At 37.7% G+C, this 19,971-nt stretch overlaps 1 protein-coding gene across 6 annotated transcripts in view; it reads left to right on the top strand.

Moving 5' to 3' along the window:
* ARHGEF12 (Rho guanine nucleotide exchange factor 12) overlaps window positions 1–19,971 on the top strand; it is a 212,784-nt gene that overhangs the window by 96,277 nt on the left and 96,536 nt on the right. For 3 of the 6 annotated variants that reach the window (XM_037028529.1, XM_037028527.1, XM_037028533.1), the window contains 3 exons: window positions 1,232–1,348; window positions 1,480–1,599; window positions 4,922–5,062. In XM_037028529.1, the coding sequence (XP_036884424.1) occupies window positions 1,232–1,348; window positions 1,480–1,599; window positions 4,922–5,062 (378 nt within the window). The remainder of the gene's footprint in view (window positions 1–1,231; window positions 1,349–1,479; window positions 1,600–4,921; window positions 5,063–19,971) is intronic. The other 3 variants (XM_037028530.1, XM_037028528.1, XM_037028532.1) reach the window with 2 other exon arrangements.

The raw sequence follows: 19,971 nt of genomic DNA, 5'->3' as shown, positions 1-19,971 counted from the left end.
TTTGAAAGGATGAATGTGTTTGTTTGTTTGTTTGTTCACTGTTGAGTCCATAGTGCCTGAAAAAAGAATATAGCAGGGAGTGTCCAACCTTTTGTTGTCTCTGGGCCACACCTTAAATACATTGTGACATGTAATCACACAAAAAAATCACATAATGTTTTAAGTAGATTGCTTATTTTGTGTTGGGCTGCATTGATAGCCATCCTGGTACTCATGTGGCCCATAGGCCACAGGTTGGACATCCCTTGGCATATAGTAAGTGCTTTATTAACCTTTGTTGTTTGAGATTGAACTAAGACTATAAAAATAATTAGAGTACAAAGGCAGAATATAACCTGAGGGCAAAAAATATTAAGTTCTTTAAATAATTCAAAGGAGGGCAAAGAGTATATGATAAGGAAGGACTTCGTGGAAAGCTAGTTTTTGAATTGAGTCTTGAAAAACAGAACATTTCAGTGGTGGCAGTGGAAAGGAGGGCAACCCACTTACAGGAAGTAGAGTTAGCTAGGACTGTTGTTTGCTTGGTGCCTGTTAAGGATTTATGTAGTAGGTGGCAGTGGAAAGGAGGGCAACCCACTTACAGGAAGTAGAGTTAGCTAGGACTGTTGTTTGCTTGGTGCCTGTTAAGGATTTATGTAGTAGGAAATAAGCTTGAAAAGGTAAGACTATTTGTTTTTAAAAATCACAACTACCAGGGTGGTTTACATGTAACTGGATAGGCAGTGACAGCCAGTAAAACTTCTTTTGAGCAAGATAGTGATGTGATTATAATAGGATTTTAGGAAGACTAATTTGATAAAATAAGGAAGGAATATTTCATTCCTTTGAAATAAGGAAGATGGTGTGAAGTGAATTAGGGAGCTATCTTAGTATTTCAGGTAGGAAGTATTGGAAATTTGAGCCATGCATGGGGGATTGAGAGTAAAGATCTAAAGAAGGGAAAATAGTAATATTATTTTTATGCCTAAGGCAACTTTATTTTTCCAACTAATACAATATTTACTGTTTTCTTGATCTAGTTTAGTAAAAGTGAAAAGGGCTGAAATTTCCCTGTAGCCTTTTATCTTTAGTGTCATGTCTAAAAAAAGTCTAACCTTGTAAGTGCTAGAAACAAAATCTTATTAGGTATTACAGATTATATCTGGGCATAATATAGTATGTCTTGTTTTCACCGTTCTTTCCCTGTATTGGTTCTTTTGTTTGTTTGTTTGTTTGTTTTATCTTTTTCTAGGAGGAAAACAATGTGGTTCATAACCAGAAAGTAGAAATTTTGAGAAAAATGTTACAGAAAGAACAGGAACAGCTACAGGTACTAAACTATAGGGAAGGGCTGTTTACAGGCCAAATTGTGAGTTGCTGTTTATTATAATCACAATCAAACAGTATTATAATCAGTCCTTCAGCTATTTGATTAAGAATAGACTTCTCTGTGTCTTGACATAAGTAAGTAATATCAAAATATTTTTTATAACTTTTCAGTTATTACAGGAAGATTACAACCGAACACCTGCCCAAAGATTGCTAAAACAGATTCAAGAGGCCAAGAAACACATTCCTCAGCTGCAAGAGCAGTTATCCAAAGCCACAGGTTCTGCCCAGGTAGCAACACTATTAAAAGCACTACCCAGCTTTTTTTGCTGGAGTGTATTCTTTGAGGAATGTGTTAGAGAATGTTGCACTTGCCTTTTGAAAAAGTTATAGTGCTTTTTCTAGCAGGAGGTGCTTTGTAAGATGTTATAGAACTAACGATTAGAAGAAATGTGGGCTTCTGATTATTTGCTGGCTTATGATTTAATGTTTCTTTGTTCCACAATAATTATTTTCCTTATGTATTTTTATTGATTATGATATTACAGTTTTCTCAATTTCTCCCTCTTTATCCCCCCTCTGCCCTGCCCCCAGACTTTCCAGCATTCCCCGCCTTAGTTCATGTCCATTGATCGTACATGTAAGTTCTTTGAGTCCTCTGTTTCCTATGCTATTTTTGATCTCTCCCTGTCTATTTTATGTCTACCAATTATGCTGCTTCTTCCCTGCATCTTTTCTACCATTTCTACCTTCTCCCTCCCCATTGAAATATCTGTGTGATCTCCATTTCTCTGATTCTGTTCCTGTTCTAGTTGTTTGCTTAATTTTTGTTTCCATTATCTGTCTTTTCTTTTTAGGTTGATAATTGCGAGTTTTTCTCTATTGGTTGATAATTTTGAGTTTTTTGTCATTTTACTGTTCATAGTTTTTTAGATAAGTCCCTTTAACATTTCATATAATACGGGCTTGGAGATGATGAACTCCTTTAACTTGACTCTATCTGGGAAGCACTTGATCTGCCCTTCTATTCTAAATGAAAGCTTTGCTGGACAGAGTATTCTTAGATGTAGGTTCTTGCCTTTCATAACTTCAAATGCTTCTTTCCAGCCCCTTCTTGCCTGCAAGATTTCTTTTGAGTAATCAGCTGATTCCCTAATGGGAACTCCTTTGTAGGTAACTGTTTCCTTTTCTCTTGCTGCTTTTAAGATTCTCGCTTTGTCTTTAATCTTGGATAACTTACTGATAATGTACCTTGGTGTGTTCCTCTTTGGGTCCAACTTCTTTGGGACTCTCGATTTCCTGGAAGTCTATTTCCTTTGCAAGATTAGGGGAGTTCTCCTTCATTATTTGTTCAGGTAAGTTTTCAATTTCTTGCTCTTTCTCTTCTTCTCCTTCTGGTACCTGTATGATTCAGGTGTTGGAATGTTCAGGTTGTCCCAGAGAATCCTCAGCCTCTCTTCATTTTTTCTAATTTTTGTTTCTTCATTCTGATCTCCTTGGATGTTTTGTTCTTAGCCTCGTTACAGATTGTTGCCTGAGTCCTGATTTCCTTCCTGTCACTGTGTTGGTTCCCTGACTATTTTGCTTTATTTCATTTTGGGTATTATCTTTCATTTGTGTTTTTCATGTTTTGAGCAAGCTCAATGAGTTCTGTGAGCATTTTGATTACCAGGGCTTTAAAATCTCCATCAGATAGGTTGGCCATCTCTTCATCGTTTAGCTCTCTTCTCTGTCTGAAGTTTTGCTCTGCTCTTTCATTTGGGCCATATTTCTTTGTCTTGGTGTACCTATTAAGGTGTAACAGGGTGGGCCCTTAGGTATTCACCTGGGCAGGGCAACCCTCCTTGTGCTGTGGCACTGCCTGTTCAGGAGGGGCCAGAAGGAATAATACAACTCGCCTGCTTGGCACTAGCCCACTTTCCAGTGAACTCTCCTGTGAACTGCTCTAATCCATGGTCATGTTGGAGTCTGAGTTTCTCGTTCAGTCAGCCCTGCCCGTACTGTCCATTGCCTTGCTGCGGGTTCGTACTGGTCTGTTTCTTTGATTCCTTGGTTGTTGGAACTCCATGCTATTTGATTTTCTGGCACTTCTGGTTTTTTATTGATTTTAGATTTGTTGTTATCCTCCCTTTGGTTGTGTGAGGAAGCGAAGGGTTTCTCCCTATGCTTCCATCATGGCTGGAACTCCCCACAATAGTTTTTAAGGGAGTGCTTTTGCTTTGATGGGTCAAATGTATTTGGATACATGTATTTATTGTTTTGAGGTTCATCCTCCAATTATGTTTTTAAGTAGGGATATAAGATTTTCAGTTAGATAGGCATTGGGCTAAGTACTTGGGCAAGCATTTTTCTAGTCTCCATAACAACCCTCCGAGATTAAATATTATGTTGTCTCTCCTACCTGTTTACATACACACTTAAAGAAGTGATGTTTCACATAAACATCAAAAGTGGTGGAACTGGAATTTAAGCTGAATCTGATGAATTTCACATTCTTAATGACTGTATTTTAATAATTTTAAAATAGATTGCAACAGGCCCTGGATGGGAAGCTCAGTTGTTTAGACCATCGTCCCTGTACCCTAAGATTACAGGTTTAATTTCTGGTGAGGGCACATACAAGAATCAACCATTGAATGCATAAAAAAGTGGAATAGCAAATTTATGTTTCTCTCACTCTTTTTCCCTCTCTCAGACGAATAAATAAAAATTTAAGAAAATGAAAGTAAAATAATAAAATATCAACAGAATTTGCCAAATAGGTATAAGTATGGAGATGATGGTCTCATAAAAAATATCTCAGCATTTATATCTCAAGTAGATTTATATTCTATAATATTCAGATTTGGGATATGAAAGGCTCCTTTTACTTTATTTTAAGGAAAAATGGTTCTGGTCAGTGTGGCTCAGTTGGTTGGAGCTTCATCGTATAAACTGAAGGGTTGCTGGTTGGGTTCTTGGTCAGGGCGCATTCCTAGATTGCAGGTTTGGTCCTTGGTCAGGGCACCTATGAGAGACAGCCAATCAATGTTTTTCTCTTACATCAGTGTTTCTCTCCCTCCTTTCCCTCTCTAAAATCAGTAAGTATGTCCTTGGGTAAAGATACAAAAAAAAAAAAAAGCAAAATGGATAAGTTGGCTGTATCATTTAAAATTAATAAAAGCTTTTGACTTGCTATTTTTCCTCAGTTATGTCTGTAACTGAAAGCCAGATTCATAGAACTAAAAGGATGTTTTTAAGATCATCTAGCCTAATTAAAAATCATGCTATGGTTGTGAAAACAAGGGCCTAAACTGGTTAAATGACTTACAGGAGGTCACACAGTTATAAGGTCCCTTGAATTGCTGGTTTAGTGTACTTTCAGTTACATATTATTTATTTTTTTCTTTACTTACAGTCCTATTAACTGTCTCTAATGTTACTTACATTTTATAACCACAGAATTGGTAGTTTTTATGTTTTTAACTTTCAAATCTTTAAGCATTCTTGATTGTGTGAAAATGTCCAACTTTTAGTGGTCTCCTTGAGTTTGTAGTGCAACTCTGATTCTTTATGCAATCAGTAATGAATGTATTTTTTTAATGTGTTTGTGTATGTGTTTAATCTGTTTTAGGATGGAGCTGTAATTACTTCCTCCAAGCCTTTAGGTGACACACTAATAGTCAGTGAGTTAGAGGCAGATCCTGGTGATGGAATAGGCAAAAATGACTATAGCAGCGGAGATGTTTTTTGGCCCAGGAGTGACAATGTAAATGTAAGTGTTTATATCTTAATCTTCTTGGGTTCTTCTTTACAGTCCCTCTCTACATTTGATGTTAAGTTACATGAGTTACAAGTGTGTTCTCTTATTACTTATTGTCTTTTTATCATTGCCATCTTTGATATAGCAGTTTGATGAACAGAAATTCTGGCCACTATTGTATATTGAGCTTTTAATTCCAGAGTTCTCTTTTTCCCTTGGACAACTGTTCCAAATGTTTCTTTAGAGGACATGGAACTTTCTCTAAAGAAAAGGGTAGAAAAGGGTAGTGATGCCAGTGCTTTTTTACTGAACTGAGAGGCTAGCTGTTGATATCTTTAAAAGCCTGTTAATATTCTATCTGTGGTCAGAGTAACTCAGTCTTGAATCATGGGACACTTTGCCATTACAAAGAGAAAAAGACTTAGTTCTGTTAGACTTCAGTTAATAACCCATGTTTAGTAACACTTTTCTTGATGAATCCAGAAACTTGCCAGATGTACATGGATACCTGTTAAAAGAAGATATTTTAAGTTGAATATGATATGGCTTCACCGTCATATGAATTCAGGGTTACTCAGCAGTATTTTGTAAGTAGTATACAGAATAGGAATAATGACTTAAGAATAGATCACCCTTTAAAACATGAAGGTAGTCTGAACCAGTGTTTTTAAAACTGTGATTCATGAAATCAATGTAGTTGTTTGGGACCAGCATGTCAAAAAAAAAAAAGAAAGAAAGAAAGAAAGAAATAAGAGTGCTTTACAGAATGGTGGCAAAGTAGGTGAGACTTAAATCCACTTGCTCATGTACCCAACTGGTTGATTTTCCAAAAAAACAAAATGAACAGCCAACAGAATCATAGCTGATAAGAAGTTTAGAAGCCAGTGTGCAGAGGACAATTGGAAACAGGCAGTAAGGAGGTTTTATAGGCAGTCAGTGAAGGTTTCCAGGCATGGTGCCAGAAACCACGGATGCTGCAGAGGCAATATCGGAGGAGAGCTGGGTCAGTGATAGCAGCCTAGAAATTCCCTTCCCTCCCAGGTGGGGAATTCCCAGACCCATTCCAGTGTAAAGTCGCTGTGGCGGGGGAGGCAACAAACTCATTCACAGTTGAGGATCACTGAAGCTGGAGCAGCAGTTGCCAGCCAGGAAGTCCCAGAGAGTGAGGTAGGGGTTAATCCTGGCAGTTTCTGGAGCTGGGAAAAAAGGTAGGCTTCGACTGGCCATGAGTGAGATAGACTCTGGATTTGCTAGAGAGTTGGAGTGTGTAGAAAACCAGGCACTGGCTTGGAGTGGCAGTGGCGCTAACAGAGACTTTTTAAAAGAGGAACTGAGACACACAGGTCAGGGACCTCCCATGCACAACTGGTGGGCAACGAGGAAGGAGTATTGTCAGGAAACCTTACAGTTGATCGAAGGGGTACAAAGTGTGGTGGTTTATCAATGCCAATGTGGAGCAACTGTGCAGAGAAGAGAGTGTGGGCCACTCAGTACTGTCAGGAGGTGGAATGGAAACTGGGCACATGGATTATTGAAGCACAGACTGAGTCCCCATCCTTTCTGAACCATTGAAAAGAGAAAATGGAGCCCAACCCTGCCCCACCCCTGACCCCACCATGTGCAGGACCTGAGATTCTACAAAACTAATTTGTTATACTTAACAATCAACAGAATACAAGACGAGGTGGGAGTTGTGACTACCGGTAAGCCTGCTGGAGGGGAGAACCCTCCAACAAAGGAGCTACCTGAAGTAGATCCCAACTAAAACAGAAGAGCCCACACAAACAGAAGAAATGGCAACCCTAGAGCATCCAGATGAAGAGATCAAAGAGATCACACCACTGAGTCCCATAGATCTAGCTGGCAAAGGAGAGTAACAAGATAACTTTAGGGAAGTGCAGGACAACATGAAATGGAACAATATTCAAATCATAGGAATACCAGAAGGAGAAGAAATGAAGCAAGGGATAGAAAACCTGTTTGAAAAAATAATGACTGAAACTTCCCTGACCTGGAGAGGGGAGAAGCCATGAAAATTCAGGAAGTACAGAGGGTCCCAATCAAGATGAACCCAGGGAGGTCTATTCTAATACACATCATAATGAACACGCCAAATTGTAAAGACAAAGAATCCTAAAAGCAGCAAGAGAGAAACAGATAATAACATACAAGGGAGCTCCGATACGGCTAGCACGTGATATCTTGGCAGAAACACTACAAGCCAGAAGACAATGGCAAGAAATAATCCAGTAATGAAGAGCAAAGGCCTGCAACCAAGATTATTCTACGGAGCAAGGCTGTCATTTAAAATGGAATGTGAAATAAGTTTCCCAGACAAAAGCTTAAATGATACTCCTCCACCAAACCAGCATTGCAGGACATACTGAAGTGATTGCTTTAAGAAGATGAAGATATAGAGTGAGAGAGAAAGGAACACAGGTACAAAAGGAAAACTGGGAATGAATAAGGGGCCCTTCGGTAGTAAATGTTAAATGGAAATGGATTAAATGCTCTGATCAAAAGACTAGGTTCGCTGAATGGAAAAGAAAATATGACCCATATGTATGCTATCTACAACAGACCAACCTCAGAACAAAAGACCTGCACAGACTATAAAAGTGAAGGCTTGGAAAAACTATTCCAAGCAAATGGACAGGGGGGAAAAAAGCCGAGGTAGCAATACTTATATCAGAAAAAATAGATTTCAAAACAAAGGCCATAAAAAGAGACAAAGGTAATTTCATAATTCTCAAGGGAAGCATACATTAGGAAGCTATAACAATTGTAAACCTATTTTCACCCTACATAGGATCACCCAATTATATAAGGAAAATCTTGGAGAACTTCAAGAAAGATGTAGACAGCAATGTACTCCTAGTATTTGACTATTAACACACAACTGTCGACAATGGACAGATCTTCCAAACAAAAATCAACAAGGTCATATTGGCACTGAATGACACACTAGAGCACATGGGCTTAACTGATACATATGGAACCTTTCACAACAAAGAAGCAAAAATACACATTCTATTCAATAGCATATGGAATATTTTCAAAGGCAGATCACATGATAGTACACAAATCAAGCCTCAAGAAATTCAAGAAAATTGAAATTATATTAAGCATTTTCTTGGATCACAATGGCTTGAACCTAGAAATCACCCTCAAGGAAGAAACTAAAAAACAGTCGAATATATTGAGACTGAATAACATGTTATTAAAACAATGAAAGGGTATAAAATGAGAACATGGAAGAAATTAAAAAGTTTCTGGAAACAAATGAAAATGAACACACAACAAACCAAAACCTATGGGACATAGAGAAGGTAGTCTTGAGAGGGAAGTTCATAGCCTTTCAGGCCTATCAAAAAGATAGAAACTTTTCAAATAAATGACCTAACCATATATCTACAGAAACTACAGAAACTATAACAAAGCCAAGAGTGAGCAGAAGGAAGGAAATAATCAAGATCAGAGTAGAATTAAATGCCATGGTGACTAAAAGAACAATTAGGGTGATTGATGAATCCAGAAGCTGGTTCATTGAAAAGATAAGAAAAACAAGAACCCTTTAACTGGACTCATCAAGAAAAGTAGAGAGGACCCCAGTAAGTAAAATCAGAAATGAGAAAGGTGAAATTATAACCAATACCACAGAAATAAAAAGGATTGTTAAGAAATTACTATGAACAACTCTATGCCAGGAAATTTGAAAACCTGGGTGAAATGTATAAATTTCTAGAAACATAATCCTCCAAAACTGAGTCAAGAAGAAGCAGAAACCCTAAATAGACCAATTACAACTAGTGAAATTGAAGTAGTTATAAAAACACTTCCAGCATACAAAAGCCATGGGCCAGATGAATTCACTGGAGATTATTACCAAACATTTAGAGAAGAGCTAACTCCAATTCTTCTCAAACTATTACAGAAAATCCAAGAAGATGGAATACTCCCAAACTGTTCATGTGAGGCCAGTATTCTAATTCCAGCACTAGATAAAGACACAACAGAGAAAGAAAACTACTATGTTCATCTATGATGAACTAGATGCTAAAATCCTCAAAAAAATTGGCAAACCACACCCAGCAACACATTAAAAATATCATATACCATGACCAAGTGGGATTCATCCCATGGTTGTAAGGATAGTACAATATATACAAATCAATAAATGTAATACACCACATAAATAATACGAAAGACAAAAACCCCCATGATTATATCAACAGATGCTGAAAAAGCATTTGATAAGGTACGTCACCCATTTATGATAAAAACATTCAGCACAGTGGGAATACAGGGAGCACACTTCTGCATAATAAAGGCCACATATGGGAAACCTACAGCTAACACCATACTCAACAGGCAACTAAAAGCTTTCCCACTACCACTGTGGACAAGATAAGGATGTCCGCTTTACCACATCTGTTATACACAGCATTGGAAGTTCTAGCCACAATGATCACAGGAGAAAAATAAATGGATCCAAATTGGAAAGGAGGAAGTAAAGCTATCACTGTTTGCAGATGATATGATAGTTTACGTAGAAAACTCTGTAGCTATGTCTGATGTGCTTCAGTGGATTTAGTGCCAGGCTGTGATGTAAAGGGTCGCTGCTTCAATTCCCAGTCAGCACACATGCCTGCTTTGTGGGCTGAGTCCCCAGTAGGGTCAAGGCAACCATAAATTGATGTTTTGCTCCCTCTCTTTCTATCTCCCTCCCCCTCTCTCTAAAAATAAATAATTTTTTTTTAAAAAGGAAGCCTTATAGACTCCACCAAAAAACTACCCAATCTTACAGGTGAATGTGACAAAACAGCAGGATTCAAAGTCAAAGGCCTTAGAAATCAAAGGCCTTTTTGTACACCAGCAATGAAATACCTCACTAAACAAACAAACAAACAAGTAAATGAATAAGAAAAAGAATTCTATTTAGTATAGCAACCAGAAAAATGAAATACTTCAGAGTAAACTTAGACAAGGAGGGCAAAAGACCAGTACTCAGAGAACTACACAACACTGAAGAAAGAAACTAAGGAAGACACAAAGAAATGGAAACATATACCATTTTTATGGATAGGAAGAATTAACATCATCAAAATGTGCATGCTACGCAAAGCAATCTATAGATTCAAAGTACCAATAACATATTTCACAGTTGGAGAACAAATATTTCAAAAGTTTATGTGAAATTATAACCCTGAATAGCCTCAGCAATTTTGAAAGGGAACAACAAAGTAAGAGGGATCTCAATACCTGATATCAAAGTATATTATAAGACAAGTGTAATCAAAACAGTCTGATACTTATGTAAGAACAGACATATAAACCAGTGGAAGAGATTAGAAAGCCCAGAAATGAACTTGTGCCACTATGGTCAGTTAATGTTTGACAAAGGGCCCAGAACATAAAATGGAGTAAAACTAGTCTCTTAAATAAATGTTGTAGTATATGTAAAAAAAAGAAAGAAAGAAAGTAGACCACCAGTTTATACCATATACCAAAATAAATTCGAGATGGATAAAAGACTTTAGTGTAAGTCATGACATCATAAAAGTCCTAGAGGAAAATGTAGGCAGAAAAATTTCCTATTTCCCACACAGGAATACTGTCACTGATACATCTTCTAGAGCAAGGGATATAAAGGAAAGAATAAACAAATGAGACTACATCAAATAAAAAGGTTCTACACAGCTAAAGAAAACATTACCAATATGGAAAGGGAACCAATGATATGGGAGAACATATTTGCCAGTGATACTTCAGACACAGGTTTGATCTCCAAAATACACAAAGAACTCACATGACTTCACACCAGGAAAACAAACAATCCAGTTCAAAAATGGGCAAAGGGCCTGAACTGACACTTGTCCAATGAGGACATACAGACAGCCCATAGGCATATGAAAGGATGCTCAACATCATTAGCCATTACCGAAATGCAAATTAAAACCAAATCATACCAGTCAGAATGACCATCATAAACAAATCAACAAACAAGTGCTGGTGAGGTTGTGAAGAGGGATCCCTAGCATACTTTTGGTGGGAATACAGACTAGTGTAGCCACTGTGGAAAATCGTATGGGATTTCCTCAAAAAAATAAAGATGGAACTGCCTTTCCGATCTAGTGATCCTGTTGCTGGGACTATACCCTAAGAATCCTGAAACACCAATTCAAAAGAACCTATGCACCCCAATATTCACAGTAGTACAATTTATGATAGCTAAGTCCTGGAGGCAACGGAAGTGCACCATCAGTAAATGAGTGGATTAAGAAACTATGGTACATTTACACAATGAAATAGTACTCAGCACAAGAAAGGAACGCTTATCCTTCACTACAGCATGGATGGAACTGGAGAACCTTATACTAAGTGAAGTGTGCCGCACAGTGAAAGACAATTACTGTATGATGTCACGTTTAAGTGGAACATAATCAACAAAAGAAACAGTTGAGCAAAATAGAACTAGTGATATGAAAATAAAGAAGAAAGTAAAAGTGACCATAGGGGACCAGGGAGGAGTATAATGAGGGAAAGATGTGGAAGGCTCAAGCAAAGGAACACAAATAGAGTATTCATAGACTAGAACATTGGGGGCCATTGACTCTGGAAGTGTAGGAGTGGGATAGAGGTGAGCAATTGGGGAAAAGGTAGGACAACTGTAATTGGACAACAATCATTAAAAATTATTTAAGAGTTCTTTACATGTTGAAGTGGTGTTATCTCTTGTGACGTATATACACATGTATGTATATTTGTGAGTATGTAGACAAGTAGAGACCCCATAAAAACTCAGAATTATTTTCTGGAGGTTATATACTTTGTAGCCCAGCTTCCCCCTTTAGCTTAGCGTTCTAGCAACCCATCTCAATTATGAGTGTACTAGTAGGCCTTGTGAGAGGTTGCATTCAGCTTTAGTAAATTTTTTTTGTAGACTCGAAATTCAACACATTTGCCCATTTCATGATGGGTGATTTACAGGCACACCTGCCTACACTGTGCTAAGTGTTCAGTTTTTTACCAAAAACAGTATAACCCCCATGCCCTACTCTCCCCATTTGCCAGATCTTGCCTTGAGTGACTTTATTTTGTTTCCCTGGTAGAAAAAGTCTTTAAAAGGGAACAGTTTGCTGATGTTGGAAGAGGTGAAACAAAAAACTCAGGAACACTAAGGCATCATAATGGACAAGTTCAAAAACTGTTTTCAGCAATAAAAAAAAAATCTTGATAGGTGTATTGTATCAAATGGAGAGTAATTTGAAAGTGCCTGAAGTTTAAACATGTAAGAATAAATATACAATTTTTATAAGTAAATTCTGGGATTTTGTGTCCACACTTGTATATGTGAATATACCTATACACACATGCACAGAGGCACACCCATGTATGCTGATTAACAATGTGAAATTTCTTCCTTAAGGTTGTAGTTAGAAAAATAAAAGTTATATACACATATAAATAATATAGCTTATATATATATATATATATATGTGTATATATATATAAAGCTACTTGTTTAAGTAATCATTTTAGCCATGTTTTGAGGCTTAGGTCCAATGACTCAGTTCCCCGTAGAGAGAAATGAGAGCTTACTTTCTTATTTTTGAAAGATGATGATAGGAGTGGAATAACTGGATAGGCTAAAGATTTTAGTGAAAAATTCAATTGTGACTCAAGAAAAAAATTTAATAGCCAACATTTATTGGGTATTAATACCATATGCTATTAGTGTTTTACATTCCATAGCTTAGTTAATTATCAAAACAATCATGTGATGGTTGTAAAAGCAGTACTGTTTTTATCATAATTTTAGAAAAGAAAAAACTGAGTCCAAATGGAGTTAACTAACTAGCCAAACTTACCCAGGTTGTAAGTGATCTACCTGTACCTAGGCTGCAAAGCCAGCACTCTAAATATAAACAAAGGGACTTTTGTATGAAAATGGACAACATTTTGGGAAAACAGTAAAAATTTTCCTTGTATACTAGCATCATGGAGGAAATGGCTATAGTTTCTTTTAGAAACACTGTTGAGATCAGGGCTTCAATTTGTTCTAGCAGTATTGCTTTGGGGAATACTTTTCATATTCTCCTGTTTATTTTAGTGCTACCTCTCTCTACTTTCATGGCCTGTTTCCACCATTACATGGAAATTTTTTTTAGAACCCATGGGCCATCTTATGTACCTTTATGTTTCCAAAGGCTGGCAGATTGTACAAATTTAGAACAAATGATAAGAAAGAAGAATTTGAATTTTATCTTAAATTTAGAGAAACGTTACAGTAAAAATCTATGGCTTAGATATATAACTTTATAAAATAGAGTGAATTGGCAAGTGTAGAAACAGGGATTCCAGCGAATTAAGACTGTTTGAGATGTCGGTGTTTATGAAGTATTTGAACAAACAGCAAAATTAGTGATTGAAAGTTTGGGCATTATCTTGTATTCAAAAGAGAGGTACAAACAGAAACATGTCAGAATAGAAAATGAAGTGGAATAAGGAGTCAGGGAGATCTGTAAGAAAAGAAGACTGCTTTACTTAATAGGAACTTAAATGTGTGTTGAATGGCTAATAAATAGTTATCATTTAGTGAATACCTGCCTTTGTGTCAGCACTTAACCTAATACTTTACAGGTAGTTTTTTTAGCTGTCATAATAATCTTCAAGAAGCAGTATTACCATTTTATAAACCAGGAAACTGAGCCCAAATAAATGAATGGATATTGCAGAGATCCAGGTGATACTATGTGTAGGCTACGATATGTACTAAACATACAACAAAGAAGCTTAATTTCTTCATGTGTCTGTTTGAAGCTAAGATGTGCTACTTGTAACTAATAGGATTCCATGTTTGTTTCAGTTGAACTGTGTTAATATAGTAGGAACCAATAGGTGTTTTTATCTTTTAAATCAATGCTTCTAACTTTTTTCCCATTTTCTGTTCATGTTATAAAATAATATCCCTGCGGTGTTTGTGATATTACCATCATTGTAAAATTCCTTCCTTTTGTTTGCTTGAAAGATGATTTTAAAGAATACCCACATACCCAGTTCTCACAAGATAAGCTACTGTGAAAAGTAGAGACTAGCATAGTGGTTTTCCCAGCCTTGGCAATCATCAACAGGTGTTCAAATTTGTCTGTAACCCCCATTCCTCACTCACTAATACTGGAGTATTTTAAAATAAAATCCAATACATTATTTCTTGTTTTTTAAAATGTTATTTATTTTTATACAGAAGGCAAGGAAAAGAGAAAGAAAGGGAGAGAAAAATCAGTGTGTGGTTCCCTGTCACTTGTCCTCACCAGGACCTGGCCTGCAACCCAGGCATGTGCCATGACTGGGAATGGAACCCACGACCCTTTGCTTTGTAGGCCTACAATTAGACTTCTGAGTCACACTATCGAGGGAGCAACACATTATTTCATTAATACACAACTTATCGAGAAAAAAACTTAAAAATTTAGCCATATTACCATAAACAAGTCCTTAGAATTAGTGTCTTTTTAAAAACTGTTATTCATTTATTTTGTTCTTCTTCAAGCACAGTTGCTCCACTCTCCCCTACTCCACCCACCTCCAATTCCCACCCTCAATTCTATTCCCCTTTGACTTTAACCATGGATACTTTATACATGTTCCTTTTTAAAAATATATATTTTATTGATTATGCTATTATAGTTGTCCCATTTTTCGCCCCTTCATTCCCCTTCAGCCTGCCCCCCCCATCATTCCTCCACCTTAGTTCATGTCCATGGGTTGTACATATAAATTCTTTGGCTTCTCCATTTCCATATTATTATTAACCTTCCCATGTCTATTTTGTGCCTACCATTTATGCTTTTTATTCCCTGTACCTTTTTTCCCATTCTCCCATCTCCCCCTACTGGCTGATAACCCTCCATGTGATATCTATTTGTGAATCTGATCCTGTTGTAGTTGTTGCTTAGTTGCTTTTTGTTTTGTTTTTTAGGTTCGGTTATTGATAGTTGTGAGTTTATAGTTATTTTACCGTTCATATTTTTTATCTTCTTCAATTTCTTAGATAAGACTCTTTAAAAGGCAAAAGATTTATGCGATCTGAAGAGAAACCAGAGTATAAGACTCTTTAATAATTCATATAATAAGGGCTTGGTGATGATGAACTCCTTAAACTTGACTTTATCTGGGAAGCACTTTATCTGCCCTTTCATTCTAAATGATAGTTTTGCTTGATAGACACTATTCTTGGATATAGGTCCTTGCCTTTCATGACTTGGAATACTTCTTTCCAGCCCCTTCTTGCCTGCAAGGTTTCTCTTAAGAAAGCAGCTGATAGTCTTCTGGGAACTCCTTTGCAGGTAACTGTCTCCTCTTGCTGCTTCTAGGATTCTCTCCTTCTCTTTAATTTTGAGTGATGTAAATATGATATGCCTTGGTATGTGCTTCCTTGGGTCCTACTTCTTTGGGACTCTTCTATGTTTACTGGACTTCTGGAAGTCTATTTCATTTGCCAGATTGGGGAAATTTTTCTTCATTATCTTTTCAGATAAATTTTCAGTTTCTTGCTCTCCCTCTTCTCCTTCTGGCACCCCTGTGATTCAGATGTTGGAACTTTTAAAGTTGCCCTGGAGGTTCCTTAGCCTCTCGTCATTTTTTTCTTTTTTTGAATTCTTATTTCTTCATTCTGTTCTGGTTGAATGTTTATTTCTTCCTTCTGTTCCAAACCATTGATTTGAGTCCCAGTTTCCTCCCTTTAGTGTTGGCTCTCTATGGGTTTTCCTTTATTTCACTTTTCATAGCCTTAATTTTTCCTATATTTTTCGACCAAAACTCAACTATTTCTGAGAGCATACTGATTACCAGTGTTTTGAACTCTGCATCTGACAGGTTGTCTGTCTCTTTCCCCACTTAGTTGTATTTTTTCTGGAGCTTTTATTTGTTCTTTTAATTGGCCTTTTTTTTTGGTCTGGGCACACCTGTTACATAGTAGGGGTGGAGCCTTAGTTATTCACCAGGGTATGGCAACCCACATGGCTGTGTTGTGGCACTGTATGTGGCTGAGGGGTCCAAGAGGAACAATGCAAGTTGCTCAGCTCTGGACAGGCTTTCAGTCATTTCTTCCACAACCCACAGGTAAATTGGGCCCTTTTGATGCTCATTTTGGGCTGGATGATTTTGTGTACATTCTAGGACCCTGGGGCTCTCTACAGTGAACTCTTCTGAGAGGCTGGGACTTTCTCCCGCCTCCTCAACCTCCAGAGCTTTTTCATTCAGAGGTTTTGAGGATTTATTTACCCCCACTGGAACCTTGGGTTGAGAGGTCTGTCTCACTTCCCCCTTGTTCCACCTGATTTATCCACACACAAGTGTGGAAGTGCCCATACTGCCAGTTCTACCTTGCTCCAAGTCCTCTCCACCCACCTCCCCATCTCAGACCCTTCTACCAGTGTGGCTGAATGTTTCTTCTTTAACTCCTTAGTTGTCAGACTTCTGTACACTTTGATTTTCTGATGCTTCTGGTTATTTTTTTGTTTTTAAGTTGTCCACTTTTTGGTTGTGTGAGGAGAGGAAGTGTATGTACCTATGCCTCCATCTTGGCCAGATGTCAGTTTGTTCCTATACATGTACCTTGACGACCCTTCCCTTTTTTATCCCTCGTTATCCCCCTCCCCATTGCCCTCTGCTTACTGTTAATTTGTCTTTACTTCAATGTTTCTTGTTCTGTTTTTGTCATTTCTTTGTTTTGTTCCTTAGGTTCCACTAAGAGGTGAGATCATATGGTATTTGCCTTTCACTGCCTAGCTTATTTCACTTAGCACAATGTTCTTTGTTTCCATCCATGCTGTCTTTAAAAGTATGAGTGTCCTCATTCTCTGTTGCATAGTATTCCATGCTATGCAACAGAGCCACAATTTTTTGATCAGCTCATTTACTAAGGGTCACTTGGGTTGCTTCTAGCAATTGGCTATTGTAAATTGTGCTGCTATGAACATTAGGGTGCATAAGTTCTTGTAATTTGTGACTCTATGAACATTGGGGTACATAGGTTCTTTTGAATTGGTGTTTCAGGACTCTTAGGTTTTAATCCCAGCAGTGGAATTGCTTGACCAAAAAGCAGTTCTATTTTTAGTTTTGTGAGGAAATTTCACAGTGTTTTCCATAGTGGCTACACCAGTTTTCATTCCCACCAACAGTGTACTAGGGTTCTCTTTTCTTCACAACCTTGCCAGCACTTACTGTTTGTTGATTTTTTATGGTAGCTGCCTCCCACCACCTCAATACCCATAGGTTTTTTATTCTGACCCGTGTGAAGTGGTAGCTTCTTGTGATTTTAATTTGTATCTCTCTAATGGCTAGTGATGTGGATCATCCTTTCATGAGCCTTGGTGGCCTCTGTATATCCTCCCTGGAGAAGTGTCTGTTCAGGTCCTTTGCCAATTTTCTTAATGGGTTTTTTGTCTTCCTGGAGTGGAGTTTTGTGAGTTTTTTGTGTATTTTTGAGGTCAAACCCTTGTTTGAGCTATCATTGGCAAATATTTTTTCCCGTAAGATTGGTTCCCTTCATTTTGCTGATGTTTTCTTTAGCCATTCAGGACCTTTTTATTTTGATGAAATCTCATTTGTTTATTTTTTCCTTTTTTTAAAGTATTTTTATGGATTACGATATTACAGTTTTCTCAATTTTCCCCCTTTCGCCTTCGCCCTGCCCCCCTAACTCTCCAGGATCCCCTCCTTTGTTCATGTCCATGGGTTGTACCATATAAGTTCTTTGAGTTCTTTGTTTCCTATATCATTTTTGATCTTTCCTCATCTATTTTGTGCCTACTAATTATCCTTCTTTTTCCCTGTACTTTTTCCTCCCATTCCTCCCTCCCCCCTCCCCACTGAAATCCCTCCATGTGATGTCCATTTCTTTGATTCTGTTCCTGTTCTAGTTGGTTAGTTTTTGTTTTCATTGTTTTTCTTTTCTTTTAGGTTCGTTTGATAGTTATGAGTATTTTTATCATTTTACTATTCATAGTTTTTTAACTTCTTCAATTTCTTAGATGAGTCCTTTTAATATTTCATATAATAAGGGCTTGGTGGTGATGAACTCCTTTAACTTGACCTTATCTGGGAAGCACTTGATCTGCCCTTCCATTCTAAATGAAAGCTTTGCTGGAAAGAGTAATCTTGGATGCAGCTCTTTGCCTTTCGTGACTTCAAATACTTCTTTTTAGCCCCTTCTTGCCTGCAAGATTTCTTTTGAGTTATCAACTGATAGCCTAATGGGAACTCCTTTGTGGGTAACTGTCTCCTTTTCTCTTGCTGCTTTCTTTTTTTTTAAAAATAAGGATTCCTGCTTTTTAAAAAGATTTTATTCATTTATCTTTAGAGGGGAAGGGAAGGAGAGAGAGAGAGAGAGAAATATCAATGTCTGGTTGCTTCTTGTGAGTCCCCTGCTGGGAACTGGCTGGCATCCCAGGCATGTGACCTGACTGGGAATTGAACCGCGATCGTGTGGTTCGTAGGCCTGTGCTCAATCCACTGAGCTACACCAACCAGGGCTTCTCTTGTTGCCTTTAAGATTCTCTCTCTGTCTTTAATCTTGGGTAGGTTACTGATACTGTGCCTTGGTGTATTCCTCTTTGGGTCCAAATTCTTTGGGACTCTCGATTTCCTGGAAGTCTATTTCCTGTGCAAGATTAGGGAAGTTTTCCTTCATTATTTGTTCAGGTAAGTTTTCAATTTCTTGCTCTTTCTCTTCTTCTCCTTCTGGTACCTGTATGATTCAGGTGTTGAAATGTTCAGGTTGTCCCAGAGAATCCTCAGCCTCTCTTCATTTTTTCTAATTTTTGTTTCTTCATTCTGTTCTCCTTGCATGTTTTGTCCTTCCCTTGTTACAAATCGTTGCCTTGAGTCCTGGTTTCCTTCCTGTCACTGTGTTGGTTCCCTGAATATTTTGCTTTATATCATTTTGGGTATTGTCTTTCATTTGTGTTTTTCATGTTTTGAGCAAGCTCAATGAGTTCTGTGAGCCTTTTTTAAAATTTTTATTTAATTCTTGTTCAAGTACAGTTTTCTGTCTTGTACTCCCAGCCCCGCCCCCACCAGTGGTCCCCACTTCCCTCCCATTTCCGCCCCCCACCTTAGTTATTGTCCATGTGTCCTTTATTCTTGTTCATTTGAGTCCTTCCCTTTTTCCCCTGTGATTCTCTCCACTCTCCCCTCTGGACCCTGTCAGCACTTTCTGTATTACAGTGTCTTTGGTTACATTATGCTTGCTTGTTTGTTTTGTTGTTTAGATTCCTGTTAACGGTGATATCATATGGTATTCGTCTTTCACCACCTGGCTTATTTCGCTCAGCATAATGCTTTCCAGTTCCATCCATGATGTTGCAAAGGGTAGGAGCTCCTTCTTCCTTTCTGCAGGATAGAATTCCATTGTGTAAAGGTACCATAGTTTTTTGATCCAGTCATTGACTGATGGGCATCTAGGTTGCTTCCAACTCTTGGCTATCATAAATTGTGCTACTATGAACATTGGGGTGCATAGGTTCTTTTGGATTGGTGCTTCAGGGTTCTTAGGATATACTCCTAACAGTGGAATTGCTGGGTCAAAAGGCACGTTCGCTTTTAGTTTTCTTAGAAAATTCCATACTGTTTTCCATAATGCTTGTACCAGTCTGCAATCCCACCAACAGTGAACTAGAGTCGCCTTTTCCCCACAACCTCTCCAACACTTGTTGTTTGTTGCTTTGTTTACGATAGCCATTCTGACTGGTGTTAACTGGTATCTCATTATGGTTTTGATTTGCATCTCTCTGATAGCTAGTGATATCGAGCATCTTTTCATGTGTCTCTGGATCCTCTGTATGTCCTCCTTGGAGAAATGTCTGTTCAAGTCCTTTGCCCATTTTTTAATTGGGTTGCTCATCTTCTTTGAGTGG

This window comes from Sturnira hondurensis, unplaced genomic scaffold (assembly GCF_014824575.4).
Source record: "Sturnira hondurensis isolate 20B ecotype Veracruz unplaced genomic scaffold, ASM1482457v3 Scaffold0019996, whole genome shotgun sequence".
NCBI classification, from domain to species: Eukaryota; Metazoa; Chordata; class Mammalia; order Chiroptera; family Phyllostomidae; genus Sturnira; species Sturnira hondurensis.
The sequence above is the reverse complement of the archived record's forward strand: the minus strand, read 5'-3'. Positions and strand labels throughout refer to the sequence as shown.